At 40.1% G+C, this 26,257-nt stretch overlaps 1 protein-coding gene across 1 annotated transcript in view; it reads left to right on the top strand.

Moving 5' to 3' along the window:
• Ccn overlaps positions 1–26,257 on the top strand; it is a 1,015,103-nt gene that overhangs the window by 354,743 nt on the left and 634,103 nt on the right. The window contains exon 2 of the mRNA XM_067148009.2: positions 11,124–11,334. Coding sequence (XP_067004110.2) covers positions 11,124–11,334 — 211 coding nt within the window. The remainder of the gene's footprint in view (positions 1–11,123; positions 11,335–26,257) is intronic.

Genomic DNA, 26,257 nt, shown 5'->3' with positions numbered 1-26,257 from the left:
TCCCTCATATTGGGATTTTCTGAAAACAAAAAAATACGTGTTTCCTTGTTTTTAATGAAGATTCTAGATACCAATTTTTACATCTGTAAACTTTTAAAATTTTGAGATATAGATACACTCATTTTAAAATTTTACCCCCATTTTCACCCCCTTACCGAAGGAATATCCAAAAATCCTCTCTTAGCGAGCACCTACATCATGATATGAATATATCCCCAAAATTTCATTTCTTTATGTCCAGTAGTTTTGGCTCGGCGATGATGAATCAGTCAGTCAGTCAGTCAGTCAGTCAGGACAAGCTATTTTATATATATAGACTAGCAAGATACCCGTGCTTCGCTACGGTATTATACTGAAATGTATAATTGAATACTTATTGTATTAGATATATAATCCGCCGAAATTCGCGATCTGACTCGTTTGCTGCGAGAATCCACCAAAATTCCCGATCTGACTGGTTTTCTATGATTTTACGGCACGTTTCCTCCCACTTTTAAATCTTCCTTTCCAGCAATCGATTTCGTACTTCCCGGGCTAGGCTCAGGTATTCCTGCCGGTGAGTTGGGTCCGTAAATCTTTGCCATCTTTTCCTATAATATTTTTAATATGGATAAAATCCTTCAGGAGATCCGGCGTGGTGTCATATTGGGTGCCTTGGCGGCACTGAACCCGCGGCCGGACTGCATTCTTAGTCATTACCCGTCCAGGAGCCGTTTCCAGCGCGGTCCGCACATTTGACGACGGTCCGGAATTTTATTATTATTATTATTATTATTATTATTATTATTATTATTATGTGTTGCTGGAATGGCCGATGACAGGGAAAACCGGAGTATCCGGAGAAAAACCTGACCCGCCTCCGTTTTGTCCAGCATGAATGCCACATGGAGTGACCGGGATTTGAACCACGGAACCCAGCTCTGAGAGGCCAGCGCGCTGCCACCTGAGCAACGGAGGATCCTTATAAGTACATTAATAACAGTAAAATCAATTGGTCTCACCTCCTTCTACACCCCACCGAAGTTAAGTTTATTTACCGCCACCCCCCCCCCACCATAAAAAATTAAAGGAATGCTTGTTTCCTTATGTTTAAGGGAGATTCCAAACACCAATGTTCACGTCTATTACCTTCAGTTTTGAGATATAAGTATCCCCATAAAAATAATTCACTTTTTTTCACTTCATTTCACAATAATCCCCCCCCCCTTAAGTGAATTTTCCCGCAAATAATACTTGTTTCTTTAATAGTAAAGGATCTTCTAAATACCAATTATCACGACTCTAACTTCTTCAGTTTTCGATTTATGTGTCCTCATGAAAGGAATTCAACTCCTTTACACTCCCGCCCTCCAAGGTGGTTTCCCCACCAAAACGCGTTCTTCTTTGTTTTTAAAGGAGGTCCAAATAAGAATTTTCACGTCTGTAACAACTTTAGTTTTTATTAGATGTATGTATTCTCATACAATTCAAGCAATTAATTTTTCAATTCTTTCACCCCCCTCCCCCTTCATTGGATTTTCCGAGAATACGTGTTTCTTTACTTTTAAAGCAGATTGCAAATATCAAATTTCACGTCTGTAACATCTTCATTTTTGAGATATCAGTAGCCTAATTAAAAGAATTCATCACCATTTTCAGTCACTTTTACCCGCCCCCCCCCCCTTCCACCCAAGTGGTATTTTCGAAAACTAAAAGTACACGTTTCTTTATGTTTAATAGAGATAAAAAATACCATTTTTCACTTCTGTAACATGTTAAGTTCTTTTAGATATACTGTAAATATTCTCATTTTAAAATTTCACCCCTTTTAAGTTCCCCTTAAGTGGAGTTTCCAAAAACAAATCACCTATATTTCTTTACATTTACAGGAGATTTACACCCACTCTTTACGTCTGTAACATTTTACGTTTCCAAGATATTCTGTAGATATAGTCTTTCAAAAAATTCACCCCAATTTGTCACTCCTGTTTAACCGCCATTAATTGGCTTTTCCAAAAACTAAAAAATACGTGTTTCTTAATTTTTAAAGGAGATCCCATATGCAAATTATCAGTTCTGTAATATCTTTAGTTTCTGAGATATGTGTATCCTCAATTAAGGCATTCAACCCATTCTTCACCCTTTTACACCCCTCCTATTAGGATTTACAGAAAACAAAAAAACGTGTTCCTTTATTTTTAGAGGAGATTCTAACTACCAATTTTTATATCTGTAAATTTTAAATTTTTATGATATAGACACGCTCATTTAAAAAAATTCACCCCTCTTTTCACCCCTCAATATTTGGATTTTCCAAAAACGAAAAAATACGTGTTTCTTTACTTTTAAAGTAGATCCAAAATACCAATTTTCAGGTCTGTAATATCTTCAGGTTCTGAAATATAAGTAGCCTCATGAAAGGCATTCAACCCATTATTCACCCTTTTACACCCTTCCTATTGGGATTTTCCGAAAACAAAAGAATACGTGTTTCTTTATTTTTAAAGGAGATTCTAAGTACCAATTTTTACATGTATAAACTTTAAAAGTTTTGAGATATAGATACACTCATTTTAAAAAATCACCGCCTTTTCAACACCCCCCCCCCCCATTAATTGGATTTTCCACAAAAAGAAAAATACGTGTTTCTTTATTTTTAAAGGAGATCCCAAACACCAATTTTCAGGTCTATAATATCTTCAGTTTCTGAGATATAAGTAGCCTCATTAAAGGCATTCAACCCATTCTTCACCCCTTTTCACTCCTCCGATTGCGATTTTCCGAAAACAAAGAAATAAGTGTTTCTTTATTTTTAATGAAGATTCTAAATACCAATTTTTACATCTGCAAACTTTAAAAGTTTGGAGATATAGATTCACTCATTTTAAAAATTCACCCCCTTTTCACCCTCCCATTAATTGGATTTTACAAAAACAAAAAAAAAATACGTGCTTCTTTATTTTTAAAAGAGATCAAAAGTACCAATTTTCAGGTCTGTAATATCTTCAGTTTCTGAGATATAAGTACCGGTATCGTGATTAAAGGCATTCAACCCATTTTCCCCCATTTTCACCCTTTTTCATCCCTCATATTGGGATTTTCTGAAAACAAAAAAATACGTGTTTCCTTATTTTTAAAAAAGTTTCTAGATACCAATTTTTACATCTGTAAACTTTTAAAGTTTTGAGATATAGATACACTCATTTTAAAATTTCACCCCCATTTTCACCCCCTTACCGAAGGAATATCCAAAAATCCTCTCTTAGCGAGCACCTACATCATAATATGAATATATCCCCAAAATTTCATTTCTTTATGTCCAGTAGTTCTGGCTCGGCGATGATGAATCTGTCAGTCAGTCAGTCAGGACAAGCTATTATATATATATAGATTTATGCTCGACAATGCCGAAATATAAATATTATATGCCAGAAAACTGAATCTTAATAAGGCTCATTACAGTTCAAGTTGTCCGCCTCTGTAGTGTAGTGGTTAGCGTGATTAGCTGCCACCCCCGGAGGTCCGGGTTCGATTCCCAGCTCTGCCACGAAATTTGAAAAGTGGTACGAGGGCTAGAACGGGGTCCACTCAGCCTCAGGAGGTCAAGTGAGTAGACGTGTGTTCGATTCCCCCCTCATCCATCCTGGAAGTGGTTTTCCGTAGTTTCCCACTTCTCCTCCAGGCAAATGCCGGGATGATACCTAACTTAAGGCCACGGCCGTTTCCTTCCTTCTTCCTTGCATGTCCCATTCATTCTTCCCGTCCCTCCACAAGGCTCGATAGCTGCAGTCGCTTAAGTGCGGCCAGTATCCACTAATCGGGAGATAGTGGGTTCGAGCCCCACTGTCGGCGGTCCTGAAGATGGTTTTCCGTGGTTTCCCAATTTCACACCAGGCAAATACCGGGGCTGTACCTTAATTAAGGACATTCATCATAGCAGGTGAGGCCGCCTGGGCGAGGTACTGGTCATTCTCCCCAGTTTTATCCCCGACCAAAAGTCTGAATTTCCAGGACACTGCCCTTGAGGCGGTAGAGGTGGGATCCCTCGCTGAGTCCGAGGGAAAAACAGACCTTGGAGGGTAAACAGATTACAAACGAACGAACAGTTCAAGTTTCATTAGATACAGGTTCTCCACCAATCAGAGTTCAGATTTTCATTATGATACAACTGTTGCACCAGTTAGGTAAGGATAGCAAAACCAAACATGTTGGATAGACATATTAACATCAGTGCACATTCCACTTACGATATTCCACAACCACACGGCACATCCCCGTAAATTCACTTCACGAACTGTACAGTAAACAATTTATATTTGAAATAAAGCTGTGTTATGATAACCTTCTATCAAAGCTTTGAAAACATATGACATTGCCTGGGTCTCTAATCCACTCACGAAAAATCTGCGCTCTGTTCAGTAAACTTAACTGTGAAGCGACATCTCGACAGAAATGTATGAATATTAAAAAACTTGAGTTATAATTATCGTCGAGCGTAAACAGTCGTATGCAACTCACCTATAATGCTAATTATAGGCTAATTTCATAATGTACTATCACGAATAGGATCCAATATGAATTTTACTTAAGGATAAATGAAAATTTTCTACGCGTTGATTGAGCAGAAAATGTATTTACCTCTTCTCGTACAGATCTTAAGTTAAATGAAATCGTTTGGTTCCCAGAACTCCCTCTAGATCAGGGTCTCTCAGGGTGCATGCGCGTGGTGCATGCACTGTGCACGGTGCAAAAGACGACATGGCTTGGTTGATCAGAGTGCAGACCCCCCACTCCTCGATTTGGAGCAATAGCGCTTACTCTCTCTTTCCTCACGCCTGTCTCGCTCGCTCCGCCTGTCTCCCTCTGCCCCACTTGCGCCGTAGCGCTCCAAATCCGGGCTGACTTGAGCCGAGTATAGGCGAGTTGAGCCGAGCTTAGCCGAGTAGCCCAGATACGAAGCGTTGATCCGAGCCATGCCGAGCGGCAGCGATGCACAGTGCACGGAACTCTTGCGCCTCTATCTGCACGCGTGAGATTTTGGGTGTTTGAAAGGCCCTGCTCTAGATGTACAAATATCACTTTTATTGATTTTTTCATAAGTACCGCACCATCCACCTAAAGGCTTAACGTCCCTCCTAGTGTCCTTGACAAACTATAGAAGGTATGTGGAAAATTTGAAAGTGTGTTGATGTGAATTCAGACATCCAATAGGACATGATCTGAAAACACGTCCCATAATCAAGGACTCTTATAAAATGAAAAAGTATCTATTTTTATTTTGGTGCTATAACATTCTTCTGTTTCTCTAGATCCAAATAAAAAGAATGTATTTGCCTACAATGTCTATAATTACCTTCTAATCGTAATTTAAGAATGGCACCTCATAAGCCACGCCCATATTAAATGTTATCGGTTCTCGATTGTTTGTGCGTACGCATAACGCAGATGATTACATGGTTGAGACCCTTGGTGAATGGCGCAAATCTCTAAGTCAAGTGCGTAAATGGGAGCACTCGAAATGAATGTACTGAAAAACCTGGGAACACAATGCGGAACAAATACGAGAACTTCTCTATTTCTAAGTGTATAAAACATGCAAAGAGAACAGAAACATTCATCGAACAGAAGATAGAAACAGACAAATGATTCCGAAACGAAAACCCCACGATTATTAACCGCAAAATGATAGAGATTATGCTTCTTGGATGTTCCAAAGTTACGACAGACTCCAGCTACCTGAAAAATACACTATTATCTTTAGAAGCTGTTTCTCATATCAATACTTTCTTGTTAACAATATTACAATCATAGCCATTTAAAACAAAAGTTTACCCTCGTCATCAAATATTTACTATTTTCTCTTATCCCAAACTTGTTCCTGTTACTCATTAATATCCTGTAATATTTGATCTCACCAGCGAAATCTCTTACTACAAGGAAGTCTTTTTTTCACCTGGCTGTCCAATGCATGCTTGACTTTGTAAGTCATCCCTTCGTATGCCAAATCCAAACTATGTCAGACGTCTGCTCCGGATTAAAGCAATTACATCAGGGTCACTGTAGGTCATTTTTATTTCCTGACTGTTGGGTATTTCCAAGATTTTGTCTTCATTTAGAGGTACTATGATATTCCTGAGTAATTTATTTTCAAACTAACTTTATGTGTGACTGAGTGATCGGCAGCTTTGTTTTAGATAACACCCAATTTTTGGAGGAATAGTCGGACTGTTAGGAATTCAGCTTGGTGTAGGACTATCCTGAAAATGAAATGAACCGTCCTTTTGCGGTAAGGTAACACTTGATGGCATTCCTAATTCTAATTTTTATTTCCTGCTCTTCCCAGTTACACAGTGTAATTTTAACACCAAAGCATTATAAAGCTTGAACCCTATTAAATGACATATATTTATTTTGAGAGCGTTTGTGAAAGTACTATCTGTCTAAGGGACGTGCATAAATTTTGAATTTACGTTGTTAAGAATATATCGTAAGCAGCTGATTTTCATTAATAACTATTTGTATGAGATCATTTTAACTGTCAGCTAGAAATGCTATGTCGTCAGGATGTGCGCTGATGTTGAATTTCGCACGTGGCATGACACCGCAAACAAGACTTTGATTCCTGTATTAATGCACTTTGAAGCTTAATATTAAAAATTAACGAGCATACATCATTTTTTTGGCTAACACCAGTACTGACAGTGAAGTATCGCTGAAATAATGTCCAATTTAGATTTTTCATTTTGCGTTCTTAACGCATCAGTGTATGAGTTTATGTGGGTTATTGAACTGTCTCATTATTTTTATATCTCTTCGCTTATAACGCTAACATAGCCTTAGAATAATCCAAAAAAGGGACATCTGTCATAAAATTATTTCTTCTGGAAAGAAAACTTAAACAGATGGAGATTTGGCAGACTTGAAACCAGCTTGCTGATCCCCAGTGATTTCCGCGGCGAATGTTTGTAATCTATTCATTATTAATTTTGCAAACATTTTGAATGTTGAGTTTAGGATAGATCTACCCTTTTAGTTGCTGCAGTTTTGGAACTTTTGAATATCAGCAACACAAAAGTATTCAAAGGTGTTCGGCTAATATTCTACATTGACTTACGTGATGGAGATCGTGTATAAGCAACCATAATAGTTTTCGAAAGATAATAGCAGGCCGAGAAAAATGTAAAATGAAGCATGAATTGATCAAACAGGCATACAATCTGGCACACATTTGTAGTATGTGTACAAGAAATGGATAGCATTTATAACTTTTGAGATGAATGTAGCTGAATGAACCAATGTAACTCTTCTCCTAAAAATAATTTGTGTTTATTTGTATTTCATCAGAACTTACACTTACTAAAACACAGTACGGCCATCAATCAACTCAAAATAAGTTTTTCTTGGGATGTCCTTCTCAGTATTAACTTTAATATAAAGGGAGAAAATGCACAATGTAATTATATCTGCCGATATAAATCGCACACTCAGGAGTACTGTGTGTTTTGAAAGGTAAGTTTTAAATTGAAGCATTATAAAAGGTATGGATGGGACGAATGTTTTGAAAAGAAATGTTACCAAAATAAAACCTGAACGTGGTGAAGTCTTCACGAAACTCAAAGGACTTTTAACACAAGAACCAAACTCGATAGTATCCAGTATTCGGGAGATAGTGGGTTGGAACTCCACTGTCGGCAGCCTTTAATATGGTTTTCCGTGGTTTCCCATTTTCACACCAGGCAGTTAATTATTTAAGTTCACGGCCACTTCCTTCCCAATCCTAGCCCTTTCCTGTCCCTCGCCATAAGACCTATATATCTCGGTGGGACGTAAAGCAACTTGTAAAAGGAAATACATGGATGGGAACAAATTACCAGAGTCCAGTCCTCAGCTAACTCAGTGTGCTAGCGGCCCATGCAATTTCCTCTTCAGGTTAACTCAACTCGTACCATCGAGTTTGCCGTCTTGGATCGTATCATATTGTGAGCTAGTCTGAGACGTAACAGCGGTCGAGGATGCACGGGTGTAGTGCCTGGCCTCTATAGCTCAGACTAACCCACCGCGTACGTGTACAGCGCTGTGACTGAAGCGTGCGCTGTACACACCTCACGTTAGCGCCAATCAGAAAATACAGAAAATAAATACCAATATCCAATGTGCCAGATAATAATCTTCTGGGAAGGCACAAGATAATAAAGAAACATGACTTTATGCTCTTCGAGTACATTGTATGCACACGTACTGTTATCACCCAATCAATTGGACAGGAAATTTTCATGACATCTCCACAGCAACGAACTTTTATTTTGTTACTATTTTTATATTTTTTGCTTGAAATAGAGTGTTTGTTAAGAAGGAGGCCATACTTTCCAGTGTAGAGACAAAGGAGAACATCATTATGATAAGTTCCGGATATCAAGCTCCTAAGTATTAATAAACATAAATATTCTAAATATTTGAGTGTGATTTGACAGAATATGATGGAGTTCCTTTGAGAACGAAACACGCATTCTTCGTTTAACAGTGTGTGTACTTTTATTCCTTGTTAAATAATGTGTTTTCTTACAGGAATGTGATAGTGTAATATTTTTAACTTGTGTATTCGACACACTGGAAAGATTTTTAAGTTACATTTAAGATGGAGTGAATGAAGATACTGTCCAAGTACTTATAATAATCAAACAACAACATCACCGGTCTTCCTCTCATGGATCAAATAAGTTATTATGAGTGACCCGGTTTCCTGGATTTTCTTTCTTCCACGGCCGTTAACCCTCGAAAGCGGCCGCCAGTGCATGATTCAGATCCTCTCACACGATGCCCGAGACGGGGTGAGCTTGATTAGACAGAAGCCGCTGAGTTCCCCTTGGCCCGCTTTGGAGGGCAGCACTCTCTGTAGAAAGCATACAGGCAGACTCGCGAGTGTCATAGTCCGGCTTACTCAATGTGATCTTAACTTAAAAATGAGTACAATTTTATTGTTCCACCTTCTCAATACTTACAATAATTTAACGTTTGTTAAAACATTATAGGTACTAGTTTCGGTCCGTTTTTTGGACCATCATCAGCCTAGCCAAGAATGCAAGTAAAGACATAATCTAAAATAAAATGATGTGGATGAAAAGGGGGGATGGGATCTGTCTTGCAGGACGACGATAGCTATGAAGTTACCTGCTTGGGAGTCAAACAACAGAACCATTTGACTTGCAATAACATGTCGCATGTGCAACCAGTCCTACCACACTGCCGGAAAGAAACATGCATCATCCTCAAGGACTGTGTTCAGCGGCACCAGGGTATAACGTGTGAGTACTGGTTTTTTGTGTGTGCATTAGTGATTCATTTGTCACAGATGCGGCGATCAGATGGCCCCAGAGGCCTTTCCGTGTGCACTCTGTTGTGTGCTGAACAGTGTTTGCAATATTCATTCTAGGTTACAAGCATACCCCGCCGACGAGTGCAGCATTGTCGCATTGTGGGCCTGCAGGAAACTGGATGAACGTATCGACGGTTTACTGCAGATATTGCGCACAATTTATCGGTAGTGTGTCGCTGCTTTCAGTGGTAGTCTGTGTAACATTCTCATACCTATATACCAGGCTTCGGACGTCCACGTATTACTGATGCACGTCAAGATAGACGCATTGTGCGATCAGCGGTGGCCGACCGAACATCATCCGGGAACGAAATCCGGTCACATGTTGCACCTGCTTTGTCACCAAGGACCGTTGGGAACAGTCTGCTTCGAGCAGGATTACGGTCACGTGTGCCTCTGGCCAGGCTGCCACTGATACCACGACACCGCCAAGCACGGCTACTCTGGTCTCGTAAAACAGTCGACTGGAGAGGAGAATGGCGTTCTGTTGTCTTCAGTGACGAGAGTCGGTTCTGCCTGTATGCAAGTGGTGGACGTAAAACCGCTGCGACGAAACGTGCTCTACGTGGTGTACAACAACTGTCCTGGCCAGCAAGATCACCGGATCTCTACCCAGTTGAAGACGTATGGAAAATGATGAATCGGAAAGTTACGCATTTTCCAGACCCTGCAAGAAACATTGCCTAATTACATCACAAGGTGCAAGATCCTTGGGACAATCTATCGCAGGATGCCATTCGGCAGTTTCATGGTTGTCTGCATGCGCGAATACACGCCTGCATTACCGCCAGAGGCGGGTAAACCGTGTATTGACGCGACTGTTTGGGCATCCTTTACTGTGACATTTGTTTCATTTGGTCTGAATGTTTAACAATATACTCCTGCAATGAGAAATTACCTGTCACATTCCTTGCGAATAGAATGACCTTGCCCTTGTGGATGTTGAATGTTTTTATTCTCGGCAGTGTGTGTTCAGGTATGTTGTAACATATTGAAAGAAATAATTTGTTACTGATGATGAAATGTAATTTCCGAGAACAGGTTCTAACAAACAAAAGTGATTTGTCCTGTTAAACAGCAGATTGTGTTTTTATTATTTAACTGTATTCATAATACTGCCCTAAGTGTGGGATAGGGTACTACGAAGAATTGAGGTCAGTTTCCTGTCTATGTAAAAATAGTGCCAATTCTTTCTCAGAACATGAACTAGTATCTGATAAAATATCTGTAAAGTTAATGTAATATGTTGAAAATCTTTTGTGTGCGTTACTAAAATAATTGCATTCCTTCTATTTGTAATGAATGTGTTTTATTTGCAATAACAGTGAATTAAACATAGTTTTTAAACATAAAATGAAAATGCGATTGGGTTATACCCCTTATGCGCCGAGATATCATATTTTATGCCCCTATTTAGAATTCAGCCGAGCATCACTTATCCACTCAACGCTTTGTAGGAAGAGTTGCATAAACAGAAGGGGTTATAACAGCTCGTACTTCAAACATCTGCACAAACCTCAAAGCGAACCCGTCGGGTGGATAAAAGGATATTTTACACATGTTTTCCTTCTAAAGCATTACTTCATGAATTTGTTTGTTGTTAATGAAAACATTCCTTCTAGTCAATGTGGTCAGTTAAGAGCTAAATATATTTTCTTGTAATCAGTCATCAGCTCTTAAAACTACTGAGACAGCTTCCAGAAATTTAGCGTTGAAGTTGGTTTCAAAAAGATGTGTAATTTTATGTCCCGCTGTTACGTTCCTGTTCCAGATCCGGTCGCACTGTACGTACCCTTGTGAGTGCCCGTCGCGCGCGCCAACCTGCCCGCCGGACGTGTCCGTAGTGCGGGACGGATGCGGATGCTGTCCGATCTGCGCGCACCAACAAGGCGAACAGTGTGACGGTACCTCGCTGTGCGACGAAAAGAGAGGTCTCGTATGTCAATATCCACACCGCGGAGCCACCAAGGGAGTATGTCAAGGTAAGGAAAAATTATTTTCTCTTTCAACAAAAGTTAGCCTGAAAAAAATGGTATAAACAATTATTTTAGGATCTGTTTCCCTTATCTACCATTTATTTGCTATCAACGGCAGCTGAAAGGGTAACTAGAAGACAAAACATGGCCAAAAGGATCATTCTTACATTTTAAAGCCAATGTATAGAGGGATCATTCTTTAAAAAATATATATTGCTTATAATTTTTACGTTCCTTCAGAGTTAGTTTAAATAGTTTCAGAATGTTTCCGGTATTCTATTATTCCTGGTAAAATTGACATTTTTTTGGAACTACAGTATATCTCTAAAGGTATGCTCGACGTTAGTATGCAATTCTTCCAAGGCTACTGGCATTTCTTATTTTGTAAACAAAAATGGATTTAGTTAAGATATTTTCGATGACTGTAGAATAATTATCCGCCACAAAAAATTAAATATATAAAAAATTTAAATATGAATGTATCCATTACTTGTTGTTCCAAAGCAATAAAAATTATAGTGTAGAAGTTTGTGCATATTATAGTATTAATTGTGAAATTTAGTACTGCTTCAAGAAATAATTCGTAAAATGTAACTATTGGAAATGTGTCCGTAACCTGAAATTTTACAAAGTAGGTTAACATTCGCTTATCTAAAAGTGCGCTATTTGCTACAGTTCAGTGATATTGAACAATATGGTCGTAAAGACACTTTCCCTTAATAAACGTCCAAACCGGGCAACAGTCGTCGAACACATGCACCGCACAAATGCAGGATGTGAATGCAGTAATAGGCTTCTGGAAACAATACTTCGTATCAAAACCAAATTCGAACTATAAATAGATCTGCCAACAGCAGGAGCATTTTGTGTTACAGTGACGGCATTATAATGGAAAACGAATTAGTAGGAGCGAAGAGGTGATTATTTTAGAAAATTGTTATTATCGTTAGAATGTTGTATGTATAGTCTACTCCTGACCTTCAAAGAGAGCAGAACCCTTGCAAATGCTAGTGCAGATTCTTGGGCAACGCAGGGAGCTACTAACCCGATTCATCTACGGCCACCGGGCGAGTTGGCCGTGCGGCTAGGAGCACGCGGCTAGGAGCACGCGGCTGTGAGCTTGCATCCGGGATATAGTGGGTTCCAATCCCACTGTCGGCAGCCCTGAATATGGTTTTCCGTGGTTTCCCATTTTCACACCAGGCAAATGCTGGGGCTGTACCTTACAGGCCACGGCCGCTTCCTTCCCACTCCTAGCCCTTCCCTATCCGTTCGTCGCCATAGGACCCATCTGTGTCGGCGCGACGTAAAGCAAATTGCAATAATGATGATAATAATAATAATAATAATAATAATAATAATATTAATAATAATAACGTGAGGTTAGACCTGGAGTGATGTATTTGAGAACTTTTTTTAAATATGGTTATGATTAGAGCAGTATTACGCTTTACAATTCAATAGAATTGTAATATTGTGCCATTTATTTGAAATGGTTTGGAATTACCACTAAATTTTCGCTACGCTAAGTGCCATTTGAAGCATTCCTCTTCACTGTACTCAACTCACGACTACAAATGGCTGAGAAGTTGTGTTTTGTCACGATGCAGCCTCGTGGCTAATTTATCTCGTTGCGTGTTTGACTATGATGAATTATTCATGGAATAACAGATGCATATTGATTGTTTTGAATATTGATGGCTATGATACAATATTTAAAAAATATAATCGTTCAATTATCATGCTGAAATCCTTCGTCAAATCCTTTCAAAAGTGTATGAAACAATATTGGTAGGCCTTGTTGCTGACACAGACCAGGGCTATTTGGTGTTATAGCGCCAAACAGCAGCTAGCCTGTACACCCTCTGCAACGTTCTTCTGGTCGATCAACAGTACCTGACGTAGCTAGTTGCACGGCATCCGTGATCGTTTCTCCGCACTTTACGACGTTCTCCATATCTCATTGTCGGGCTGAGTGGCTCAGAGGGTTGAGGCGCTGGCCTTCTGACCCTAACTTGGCAGGCTCGATTCTGGCTCAGTCTGCTGGTACTTGAAGGTGCTCATATACGCCAATCTCGTGTCGGTAGATTTACTATAATGTGAAAGAACTCCTGCAGGACTACATTTCGGCAACTCGGCGGCTTTGAAAACCGTGAAAAGTAGTTAGTTGGACGTAAAACCAATAGCATCAATTAATAATTAATTATCTGTATCTCCTTTGCCTCTCAGCATTAGTGATTTGGATTTGGATTCGCTGTGAGGTCTCTGTTGACCAGGCCATTTGGACATAAAGGGTCTAAGGAAAAATTACGCCAAAATCATGAGGGGTGTATGAGGAGTGTATTTATAGCTGTATTTTCTGGGAAGACAAAGGTGAATGTTTTCCGTTTTGACAGTTTTGAAGATGGTGTTCCGTAGATTCCCATTTTCACAAGAGGCAAATGCTGTGGTTGTACCTTAATTAAGGCCACGGTCGTTCCCTTCCCAATGTCGCCATAAGACCTATCCGGGTCGGTGCGACGTTAAGCAAATTGTATTATTTTTAAATAGGTATGTTTAGCAAACTAATTCCGCTTGATGGATATAAGCTGGACAATGCGTGTAACTATAGAACTTTTTGGAAATTGAATGTTCACCTGATATTATAGGTGGCCATACACACACATTCTTTCCTCCGTTAAATCGCGGCGTGTCCCGAATCGAATCACGCTAAAAGTTGTGTCTGTCAGTGGGGCATCGCCTCGCGTCAAGATAGAACTCGGAGAGATATTTTGACTTACAGTTCCCTCGAATGGCGCGTGCTGCGAGTGAAGACGCTAAGTAGCCTCATGCCACGTGCTAAATGTTGTTTATGTTAACGTGTGCTGTGAAGTGGAAGAATGTTCGACATTCGTCATGCTAACAAGGCATTTTTTTACTGAATTTATTGAGATTTACAAGTCTCATCCAGCTTTGTGGAAAGTGAAATCGAAGAAATATGTGAACAAAAATCTAAAGAATGGTTGAGTTTTACCGTAACTTGACTCAAACGTTTCCAAGAAAATTCAATCGATGAGGGTCTCTTTCAGGAAATAGCTTATAAAGATGTGAGAAGTTTAAGAAAAGTGGTCTTCTAGTGAAGACCAGAATGAACGAAACGTGTGGTATTCCGATCTATTATAGTTTACTGGAGAGCATGAAACTCTTTAAGACAGTATTGCCGTCTGATGGATAGGTCCTCAAAAGTTCCAATTACGGCATAGGCAACAATGTTTTTTTTTTCTTTTTCTCTCATCCATGTCGTTAGTCAGCACGCTTGTTTTGACTCTACATACACAGAATATTGCAGTCGCCATAGGATCGACTTAGTCACGCTGAAAATTTGGACATGACAACATGCCAGTCTAGATGACATGCTAAATGACAGTTTTCGACCATACACTCGCGGTCTTTCGCTCGGAAATGGAGCGGGCCGCGATATCACGTGCTAAATTCCGTTGTAATTTACTTACTGTGTATGGGAGAAGACAGATTTTCCTACGCGCAGTTCCCTCGCACGTCTCAAGCACGCCCGATTTTACCGAGGAAAGAATGCGTGTGTATGGACACCTATTGTAATCCAAACAACCGTCCCACGTGCCACCCAGTAGGCAATAACTCTCTCACCCCAAACACCTAGTCGCTTAAGGGGAGTATGTCGCAGATGTTGATACCTAAATAAACGAAGTCCATCAGTAACTTCCTTCTTATTCTCACTAGCGTTTTCCCAGCTACCTAGGATCGACACTTCGTATAGGGTCAGTCCATTTTAACAGCCCTTCCGGACTCCAACTCTGTGTGAAGGACTGTACTAACTATTGCGTGTTCCTGTGTTGTTTGCAGTGTGATTGTATGTATTGTAAATGAAAATTTGTATTAAGACGAACATGAATATCTAGCCCCTGAGCTAAAGGGATTTACCAGATGCGGTTAAATTTCCCTGCCCAACAGGGAATGGAAGCTAAATACCTCTGAACTGGAAGCCACTTCACTGACGATTCATCCAAGCTACCGGAGCCACAAAGGACTTCCTATCGTACCGCATTTCGTTACCCTGACTGTTCTATCCTACACCTGCTACTGACAGATCGAGATATAAGGCAACACACCGAGCTCGATAGCTGCAGCCGTTTATCCAGTTTTCGGGAAATAGTGAGTATGAGCCCCACTGTCGGCATCCATGAAGATGGTTTTCCGTGGTTTTCCATTTTTACACCAGGCAAATGCTTGGGTTGTACCTTAATCGAGGCCATGGCCATTTCCTTTCCACTCCGAGCCCTTTCCTGTCCCATCGTCACCGTAATGGCTATCTGTTTCAGTGCGACGTAAAGCAGCTTGTACAAGTAAAAAAAGTCTAATAATAATAATAATAATAATAATAATAATAATAATAATAATAATAATAATAATAATAATAATAATATAATAATAATAATAATAATGGTATTATGCCCAACTAACTACTTTTACTGCTTTTTGAGACGCCGATGTGCCGGAATTTGGTCCCAAAGGTGATATTTTCCGATCCAGTCAATCTACCGACACGAGGCTGACGTATTTGAGCACTTTCAAGTACCACCGGACTGAGCCAGGATCGAACCTGCCAAGTTAGGGTCAGAAGGCCAGCGCCTCAGCCGTCTGAGCCACTTAACCCAGCAAAAATAAAAATTGCATGAAATTTTGCACAGTAGGACGCCTCCAATAAACTCCTGTTTATATTATGTAGCCAAATGTTGATTTTCAAACGAATGCCGTTTATTTCAGCTAAATTGGTCAACACGAACAATTACAGCACCTTCTGGAAATTGATATTATGCAGCCAACTTGATATTAGCAAACGAATATAGTTTATTACATGTACTGTAAAGTGGGCAACGTGTACAATTACACCGCCTGCTGGATATTTCCCCTTTACCGGGGGTAGGAACTTTGGATTGAGACCAGTCTTACGGCTCTATATTTTGTTAGACTCCAACTCTATGTGTAGGAATCTGTTTAAATCTTCCGCCCGGTCAGAAATCGAACCCAGGCCCTCTCGAATTGAACACCAGTACGCTGACCATTCAGGTAGCCGGACATTAGTGATACTACTAGTAGCCTACTGTTCGCCTAGACAGCGGTACCTTGCATATGAATTGGAAACAAATTTGTTATTATAAAAATACGAAGATCTGAAAAGTAATGAAGAAGATCTGTTAGGAGCTTGATATTTGCGGCATTATTAAGCTTCCATAAGTTTTAAAATATAAATAGTAAATTTAATTTTGAGGGGAAAATTCTATTTTTTCCAGCCTCGGTTCCCTCCACTTTTCGTACCGACGTCTAAGGAATTTCAATGAAATGCAATTTAATCGCGTCTGTTAAGAGCAGCGCCTGTCTCTGAGGACCGAGAAAAAGTTTTGTGTATTTATTGTTAAGAAATTATTCTTATTGGCATTCCTTATTTCTTCAATTTTTTACAATCTCCTCCTCAATACTAGTAATCATATTTGTGCATTTCGAATTCCTTTCTCCTCAGATATTCGTGATTCTCGTGCTTCGTATATATCCTTCTCTGCAGATATAGAATATTCTGGATCACTTCAAGTAACATTTCAACCGAGTTTAGGAATACAGCCCAATAATATTAACAGACATGCAGCTTCCAACGTTTGTCATCGCTCTGTAGTAATTCTTGCTAAACTCAATTATGTGATAAAATATATAAACGATAAAAGCCTACAGGAACAGGCAATCTAGAATTTATGAACTGCAAGCTAAGAAAAATGTAGTTAACTGATGATGGTGGTGGTGATTGTTGTTTTAAGAGGACGTACAACTGGGTAACCATCCTTGCATAACCATGATCAGAGGGACAAATGAAATAGAGTAAAAAAAATTAGGGTATTCGCAAAAGATAGTGAAGGTAATGAAGGGCCTGAAAATCGTATACGCACTAGTCCTCGCTAACCTAATAACGTCGAGATTTTAGAACAATAAGAGTAGAACGACATCATCACACTAAGGCCAATGTCAGGAAGCACTCTCATAGTGTGATTGATGCCTGAGAGATTGATTACCTCTTATGGACTAGGGGTATTTCAGTCGCCTTGACAAAGAATACTGGAATATATTCGAAACTTCGGTAAACTGTACGGAATGTACAGAACACAAGCAACGCGGTGAAAAACGTTGTTCAAAATTAATTGAAAGCGATTAAACATTATTTATAGCCTCAATAAGCTGTTGTCCGTATTTTGAGTAGCCTACTTAGTCCGAAGGCCTCTTTGATCCCCAAAAACTGAGTCGTCAGGTGATATAGGATCCATAGGCATCATTGAAGAGGCGTATGAAGGAAATGAGGAGTAATGCAGTTTCCCGTTGCTTTCCTCGCCGAGCCATAAGTTTCTATTACATATATTTCTGCCAGTACCTCTGAAATGAATGCAACAACCGGCTTCCTTTTCACATCATTTACCTCAGGAGTTAGGAATGGCATTACTAGCATCGATCATACCTCCGTCAATTTACTAGGATACTGTCAAATAAAAAGGATAGGGTTTACACAGGTCAATGAAAGCAAGAAACATGCTCTAGCCTGCAGTGAACTGTATAAATTAGGTCCCTCCAACAAGGATCATTGCTATGGATAAAAACATAATCGGTCATTCATACTTTTCATCTACAATAGTTGTATTTACGTCATACCGACACAGGTAGGTCTTCTGGCGACGATGGGAGAGGAAAGGGCGTACAGTGGAAAGTAAGCGACCGTGACATTAATTAAGGTACATCCCCAGCATTTGCCTGGTGTGAAAATGGAAAACTATGGAATAGGCCCTACCATCTTTAGGACTGCCGACAGCGGGATTCGAACCCACTATCTCCCAAATGCAAGCTGACAGCTACGTGACCCCACATGCTCGGTAATCGGGCATTCACACAGCGATTGATAACCTTGCTTTCTTTTTTATCTCACACATCCACAATACAAGGACTAAACTTGTAAGGTATTTTTCAATTCTCGGAGTGATTGTACGCGATTTTGAAGATTTCGCCTCAAGCACATGGCCTCTCCTTTTCTGCTCAGATAACAAATCCAAATATCTCACTGGAGAGAAAACTCGTCAACTTGAAATAACGCGGAGAAAGTGGATTACAAAATTCACTTACCTTCCAAAATTAGGTTTTCAGAAGCATATTTACTAGACGGCTGGAGACAAGCTTTACTCAGCACAAAATATATTTAAATATTATTTGTGTAAAGAGGTTGATTCAATTCTCAGTTTACTTTGTCCACGACTCTGCTTCTGTTAGCATATTCCACGCAGTCAGATGTAATGTATTCGTAGCAAACAGTGATAATGCGGCCCTTGGTTGGCGCTCGACAAACCGCACGTCCCCAGCCAATCATAGGGAAAACACACTCGTCCTTATTGTATACGAGGAAAGACTTTTACACTACTGAATGAAACATACAAGGTGTCCGGTAACTAGTGTTCTTAACTTCAAATCGATACAGTTGTTCGCACTTCGGTTGGAAGTGAATTCGGATTGAGTGTTTCATGTATATTGTATAGAGGTTGGGAGTTCCTGACGTAGATGGTTAAAGAAAATGTTGTCCGACTCGTTGGCTGAACGGTCAGCGTACTGGCCTTCGGTTCAGAGGGTCCTGGGTTCGATTCCCGGCCGGGTCGGGGATTTTAACCTTGATTGGTTAATTCCAGTGGCTCGGGGGCTGGGTGTTAGTGCTGTCCCCAACATCCCTGCAACTCACACACCACACATAACACTATCCTCCACCACAATAACACGCAGTTACCTACACATGGCAGATGCCGCCTACCCTCATCGGAGGGTCTGCCTTACAAGGGCTGCACCCGGCTAAAAATAGCCACACGAAATTATTATAAAGAAAATGTTATTGGTTTGAGGTTCTTTCAATTGCAGAAGATAGGTAAACACGCCGGAATGTAAGAATATATTTCCCCAGACGTTCTCAAAAATGAAATATTCCGATATTTTTAGATTTTAACTCAAAGGAATTACGAATTTCCTGAAAAAACTAGTAAATCAGTAGTTAAAAAATCAATCTACAAAGAAGATTTTTATTTTTATTAAATTATAGTCATATATAAATGAATAAATAAATTGGTGCCTTCGTGGCTCTGGCGGCAGTGTGCCGGCATCTCATAGCTGGGTGTTGTGATTCAACTCCCGGTCAATCCATATGAGATATGTGCTGGGCAAAGCGGAAGCGCGACAATATTTTCTCCGGGTACTCCATTTTCTATGCCACATTTTAGCCAGCAATACTCTCCAGTATCATTTCATTTCATTGTATTTCATTTGCCAGTCATTCATCATTGCCCCAGAGGAGTGAAACAGGCTTCGGCAGCTGGCACAATTCCTACCCTCGCCGCTAGATGGGGACTTCATTCATTGCATTTCTGGCCAGGTCGAATGACTGGAAACAGGCTATGGATTTCCACTTTTATATAAATTCAATTATTATTTGCTTTCCTTGAAACACCTGCATTCTCAGTACCTTAATTAGTTTTGTATAAAATGCGTTATTTACAGAAAATGCTGTGTTGGAAAGGTAATCATAAATGATATTCAAACCAAAAGGGTCATTCAATTCTAGGTCAGTGAACTTAAAATACATAGAAGTCAACTTCAGTTTTGAATATTCTATCTAAAGAGGTCTCAGATATAATTTCAGAAATTTAATTTTGCCAAATTTAACACGGGTTTAACGTATTGGAAATCAGTGTTGCCACGTTTGAAATAAAAACTTAACAGTTTTGGATAAACTGTGTTGCCCTGCAGATTCAAGAATGAAACGTTCAGTTCCGGCATATATAGTCTAAACCAGAGGTGCACAGCTGGGCTCCCGTTGAGGCTAGCCCAGTGCGGCCGGGTTGGCGAGACATAAATGCGGGCAGCCTGCGTAATAAGCATACGCCACAATGAAGCGAACATGCTTTCCAGGGAAAGGAGGGAGCATTGACGTTCACTTGTGATTACGAAGCTCTTCTCCACTACTCAGTGAAATGCTGATTGGGTTGGAGTATTTAAAACAAAGCGCTAAAATCGCAAAAGGAAACCCTGACCTTTTCAAGATATTCCGGATTGATTTATAGTGCGCTCGATATAAACAACCAGTTTTATTTTCTTATATTTATTCATTCAAAGAAAACTGTACAGTCTAGACAGGTACAGAGTTTAAGCGTATAAGCTACGATTTACAAATTCCTCGGGTGGACAAAGCAGTATTTCCATTTTAAACAAAAGTATAATTAAGCAAAAAGTAATACAATTACATAATTCAACAAGTTTACTGCTTGATTTTGCGCAGTGCTGTAGTGTTCTGTGACTTTCTCTGTTCAATGGATATCTGAAAATATTATTTAGAATTGAACACGCGTACAGTGCATAACTTGCCTCTAAATGGAGAGAGAGAGTTTCATCACGAGTGAGGACATAGATATTTACTATCCAATGTTAAAGTGCAACAACAATATAAATAGAGATAAATTGAAATAAATAACCCAACTGATGTTATTCGCGGTAAGTATGATTAGACTGTTGGTGAGTTTATCAGATAATTTAAACCCAAACAACCAGAAATCACAGATTATCCATCTTAACTGCGTATTATACTGGAAATATTTCTAAAGAATCTCTTAATATTTAATAGTGAGAATTGCATCCGGTCAGAATACATAACCTGTAATAACTTATTTCTTACAACGTAAATTGAACATTACGTGAATTTCTGCCCCCCTGCATTATGTTCTGTCTCCATTTTGAACTCTGGTATCACCGCAGTGATCGTGAGAGAGTGGGAGAGCTTTGCCCACACTTCACGGCCTGTGACAACGTCACTATGATTGAATACCATACGCTGCGCACATCGCCTGCCAGTCCGCCCACTTACAGTACTGGGCGCCCGCGGGATGGAGTGCCCAGCGTGAGCACGTCAGGTCTAAAGGTTGCAAAACGTGTATTCGTTACCCGATTATTGTAGGACACATCGTTTAACAGATGTCTGGTGAGACTTTTTGCTGCTGATTTAACGTCGCACTAACACATCGAAGGGTCACAACGACGAAAGGGTGGGAAAGGGCTAGGGATGGGAATGTAGTGGCCATGGTCTTAAATAAAGTTCATTCCCACCATCTCCTGGTGTGAAAATGGGGAATACCACCTTCAGGGCGTCTCTGCATTCCCAACTCAAGTAAGCTGCCGCCATTACCGTCTTGACTATTGTCTAGGTTAATCCATTTCCGACAGAAAAAATATCGCATATATCACAGCATATAATAATATTTGAAATAATTTCATTAATGCGGGACCGGAGGACCATATTCATGGTTCTGGTAGCATAGTGGACTTTTCACTGCTTCAATTAACGTAAATTGTTATGTTTTATGATCGCATAACTCCATGTACACATCTCTCATCTCTCTAAAAGCAACACAAACACACACACACACACAAAACGAAAATATGTCACCGACAGTTCTCAAGCACTCCGTATAATTTCGTACCAGTCGTCACGTGTGCTTATGTAAGTAAATAAATAAGGTAACTTCTGTCTTAATTGTCGTAAGTCTACCGCAATGGACCGTTATGTGAGGCGATATAATCTCTATTCACTGATACGCACACCATGAGTCGAACATGAAATTAGATGCCAATATGAAGCAAATTTTTAAAAAATCTCACTTTTTCTGTCCGTAATAACGTCGTCCCTCGAGTCGCAACATACTGTAGCTGTTACGATACCATCATATTATTCTGGGCAATGGCTCTTTAATGGAACCCCACATGCGGGGTCAGAATTGATATATTGGAGGTTAAATTACCGATTGTGTTTGTAATCTGCAAAGAATGGTTATATAGTCAGTATATATGATTTATCTTAGTTGGTTATTTTATTAGTATGTCTGCTTTCTTATGAAAAATTACATCATAAATGCTTCAGTTGCTGCAGTAGTTCAAAGCGCACTGAACCATTCAAAATGAGAGGTTCGTGGCGCAGATTCCCCCGCGGCCTGAAAATGTAATATTATCTGTTAAGCATGTAGTCCAAGAATCGACCAGTGGAGTGCCGCATTTACATTCAAGTACTACTTCTTCTTGAAGAGCATTTGCCACGGACTCAAGAACAAACTTCCGTGACACATTCCAAAAATATGAGTGGCATATTTGGAAAACTCTGCCACATCAAAAGATATTCTACGATGTTTTGAGGTTCTGAGGTCCTTATAGATAGAAAAAAATCGGATAAGTCATCTTATTTTAATGTTTTCCCACATTTCCGCCAGCTCCACCACTGTTAGGGCGGTTTTATTGATATAACATAATAAATAATGTTATTGTCTTTACGTCCCACTAACTAATTTTACGATTTCTGGAGACGCGAAGGTGTCAGAATGTAGTCCCACAGGAATTCATTTACGTGCCAGTAATTCTACCTACACGAGGCTGACGTATATGAGCACCTTCAAATACCACCGGATTGAGCCACGAGCGAACCTGCGAAGTTGTGGTCAGAAGGCCAGCGCCTCACCCGTCTGAGTCACTCAGTCCGGCTAATTGTTATTGCATGATGGATTATGCTCATAAGGAGAACAATGAGATCCTTGCTCTAATTTGGTGAAAAGTTGAGGACAATTCACATGTAAGAGTCTTTATTACCTTACTTATTGAATCATCCACGTACCACCGGACTAAACTGAGTTGGCAGAAAAACAAGAAGTCGGTTGCTTGGCCTTTCGCTAGGTCTCAGTTACCTTTGTCACGCTAACAGCAAATGTGTCAGTTGGGATAATTTAAATGCTGATATTGCTGACACGTAGTCAGATTCATTTGCTGCATTTCAAACCAAGAACGAAGTCCAGTATGATGAAAGATACACAGGGAAATATCTCTAAAGACCTGTGTCACGGTAAATATATCACTAACGACAGAGCGTATACTGAAGAACTGAATAACACACTCAGATCCCTGGTAGAAAGAATACTTGAAATTAGCAAAGACACTTACATTGCTTTCATAGATCTGTAAAATGCCTTTAACGAGCCAGTGAAGGAACTTACTAAAAAAAACCATGGAATCCCTACAGTTAGACCGGAAATACAGGCAGGTAATTCTAAACCTGTATTGTAATCAAAGATTAAAGATGTCAGTAAATAGTAGCGGTTTTAAAGTAAATATTCGTTAGGTTATAAGAGGAGGATGCTCAGTATCACCGTACCTGCTCCAATGCGAAAGCTTTCCTGAAACAAAAGCGGGACTGGATGAGAGTGTGAAGTTAATATTGTAGCAGCTGTTGCTGCAGATCTCCACACTTAGTCCTAGACTATCGCGAGGGAAAGTAGCATTAGTCGGTCAAATGTACTACGTATTCTGCACCGTCATAGGTTCCATCTGTAGCGTGTCTCTCGCCATGAAGAGCTACCTGGAAACAATTTTTAGAATCTTGCTTTTTTTTTTTTGAATGGGTATCAGACATGGTGCACTGGAATTGACATGTACCTTATTTACGGATGAAGCTACCTTTTTAAATGATGGTCAAATCAGCCTAAGAAAAACATGCACTAATGGTCAGTAAACGATTCATATTATCTTTGTCGGGTGAAATGTTGGTATCCATGGAGTGTAAGCGTATTGCGGAGAATAATGGGCAATCGCCTTATAGGACCACATTTTACAGACGGGTCACTGAATGCTAACAAGTTTGTCGCCTCCCCAACACAGGTATATTCACTAATTATCGTTGTAGACAAGGATGAACATGAGCCATCAGCATGATTCGATTACAAATTAGTTCCCCGATCATTGGATTGGGTGAAGATCTGTAACCTAGCCAGCCTAGCATTGCTTCCACTTACTTGTGCCAGGCTTCTCACGTTCATCTGTCCTGTCCGACCTCGTTTGGCCAACTCTTGTTCTTTTCCAACATGGATGGTATTAGAGCACTCGAGGCCTAGGAAGTCTTTCATTTTCACGCCCTTTGTGGCCCTTGTCTTTCTTTGTCCGATACCGTCATTTTTGGAAGTGTCGGATCTCTTCCATTTTTCTCTCTCTGATTAATGTTATATAGAGGATGGTTCCGTAGTTGTACTTTCTCTTAAAGCAATAATCACCACCAGGACCACTACACCAGACGACATGAAACGCCGTATTGGAGCAGTCTGCGCGGAAATTTCAACTGAAGTGCTACGTCATGTGCTATGATATTTACGTGAAAACTGGAAGCATGTATTGTGAACAATGGCCATAATGTTGTACACCACTGCCGAACTTGCACATATACTGGTGAGGTAGGCACAGGCACCCTAGTAGTGCTTCATCGGCTGCGGAAGCCAGCACTCCCAGATGGAAATGACGGTATTAATTGAACTACTGTATTTGCATTAAGTTCTCACATCAAACACTATTGTGATTCTGATAGTCTCTGCTTTTATTTTCTTTGTGTTAATAGGCAAGGCCTCGTTTAAAAAAGCATAAACTTAGTACTCGTAAAACACTTTCTGAGAATTAATTTTCTTTACGTCGCATCGACACAGATAGGTCTTGTGGCGGCAATGGTATAGGGAAGGGCTAGGAGTGAAATGAAAGCGACTGTGGACTTAAAATCAAGGTACAGTTGCCTGATATGAAAATGGGAAACTGCGCAACACCATCTTTAGCGCTGCCTACAGTGGGGATCGAACTCACTATCTCCCTCAGCTTCGCGACTCTAACCGCACGGCCAGCTCACTCGGCTTTCTCAGCATTGTTGGAATTACTGTAATACTACATTTGCAATCCCCTGATTGTACTTCCATTCTGTAAAAACTGCGCATAAATTGCATATTTCGTTCAGAAATATTTCACATGCTAGTCTGTGTACTCTACACATACATATTTTTCTGTATTCCCGAATTCAACAGTATGGTTGCTGAAGGACTTTCTGCATAGAGTTATACAAGGGTAATAGTATTGTTTCAAGAAGTTACTTTGAGATAGTCCCTCTCTTATGGCATAATCAAATATTTGTCCGACTCGTTGGCTGAACGGTCAGCGTACTGGCCTTCGGTTCGGAGGGTCCCGGGTTCGATTCCCGGCCGGGTCGGGGATTTTAACCTTAATTGGTTAATTTCAATGGCACAGGGGCTGGGTGTATGTGTTGTCTTCATTATCATTTCATCCTCATCGCGACGCGCAGGTCGCCTACGGGAGTCGAATAGAAAGACCTGCATCTGGCCAGCCGAACCCGTCCTGGGATATCCCGGTGCTAAAAGCCATACGACATGACATGACATGATCAATTTGATTATCTGTCAGGCTCGAGTACCACAATTTGTAATGCATAAAAGAGATTTATGATTCCTTTTGGCAAAGCGGTAAATGTGATTCACGTTACCCGTAGCGTCGTGTAAGTTTTATCGTACGTGACACACGGAATATTCATGACTCCAGGATATTTGCATATACCGGGCTAATCAAATGAAACAAACTGTCAGGTTACGGTTGCACATTTATGTGACGGGCTGAGGTGCGAATGACCTTTTGTTATCCTCCAGCTACGGACTCATCAGAATATCTGCCAGTTAACATCGGTGACTGAATAAGGCTTACTGAATGATTTACCGCTCTGGGCAACTGCTGTTAACATTTTTACTACTTTGAACGTTCATGTAATTAATTAGTCACAGCTGCGGTTGACTCATTTCATGGCTAGAACAACTTCCCTGACTGCGAGTGTGGAATCTGTGCTGTAGCACTGGCAAAAATTTGAAACCTTTCATTATTAGACATTTACGTCCTGTTAGTTTTCAAACTGTGCCATGCATGTTCACTCCATGGTGTTACTAATGACATCAGGCGCTTTACACACAGTTCTTTCGATTGAATATCATTTGACAGTCTTGAA

This window comes from Anabrus simplex, chromosome 5, assembly GCF_040414725.1.
Source record: "Anabrus simplex isolate iqAnaSimp1 chromosome 5, ASM4041472v1, whole genome shotgun sequence".
In the NCBI taxonomy this organism is placed as follows: Eukaryota; Metazoa; Arthropoda; class Insecta; order Orthoptera; family Tettigoniidae; genus Anabrus; species Anabrus simplex.
The sequence above is the reverse complement of the archived record's forward strand: the minus strand, read 5'-3'. Positions and strand labels throughout refer to the sequence as shown.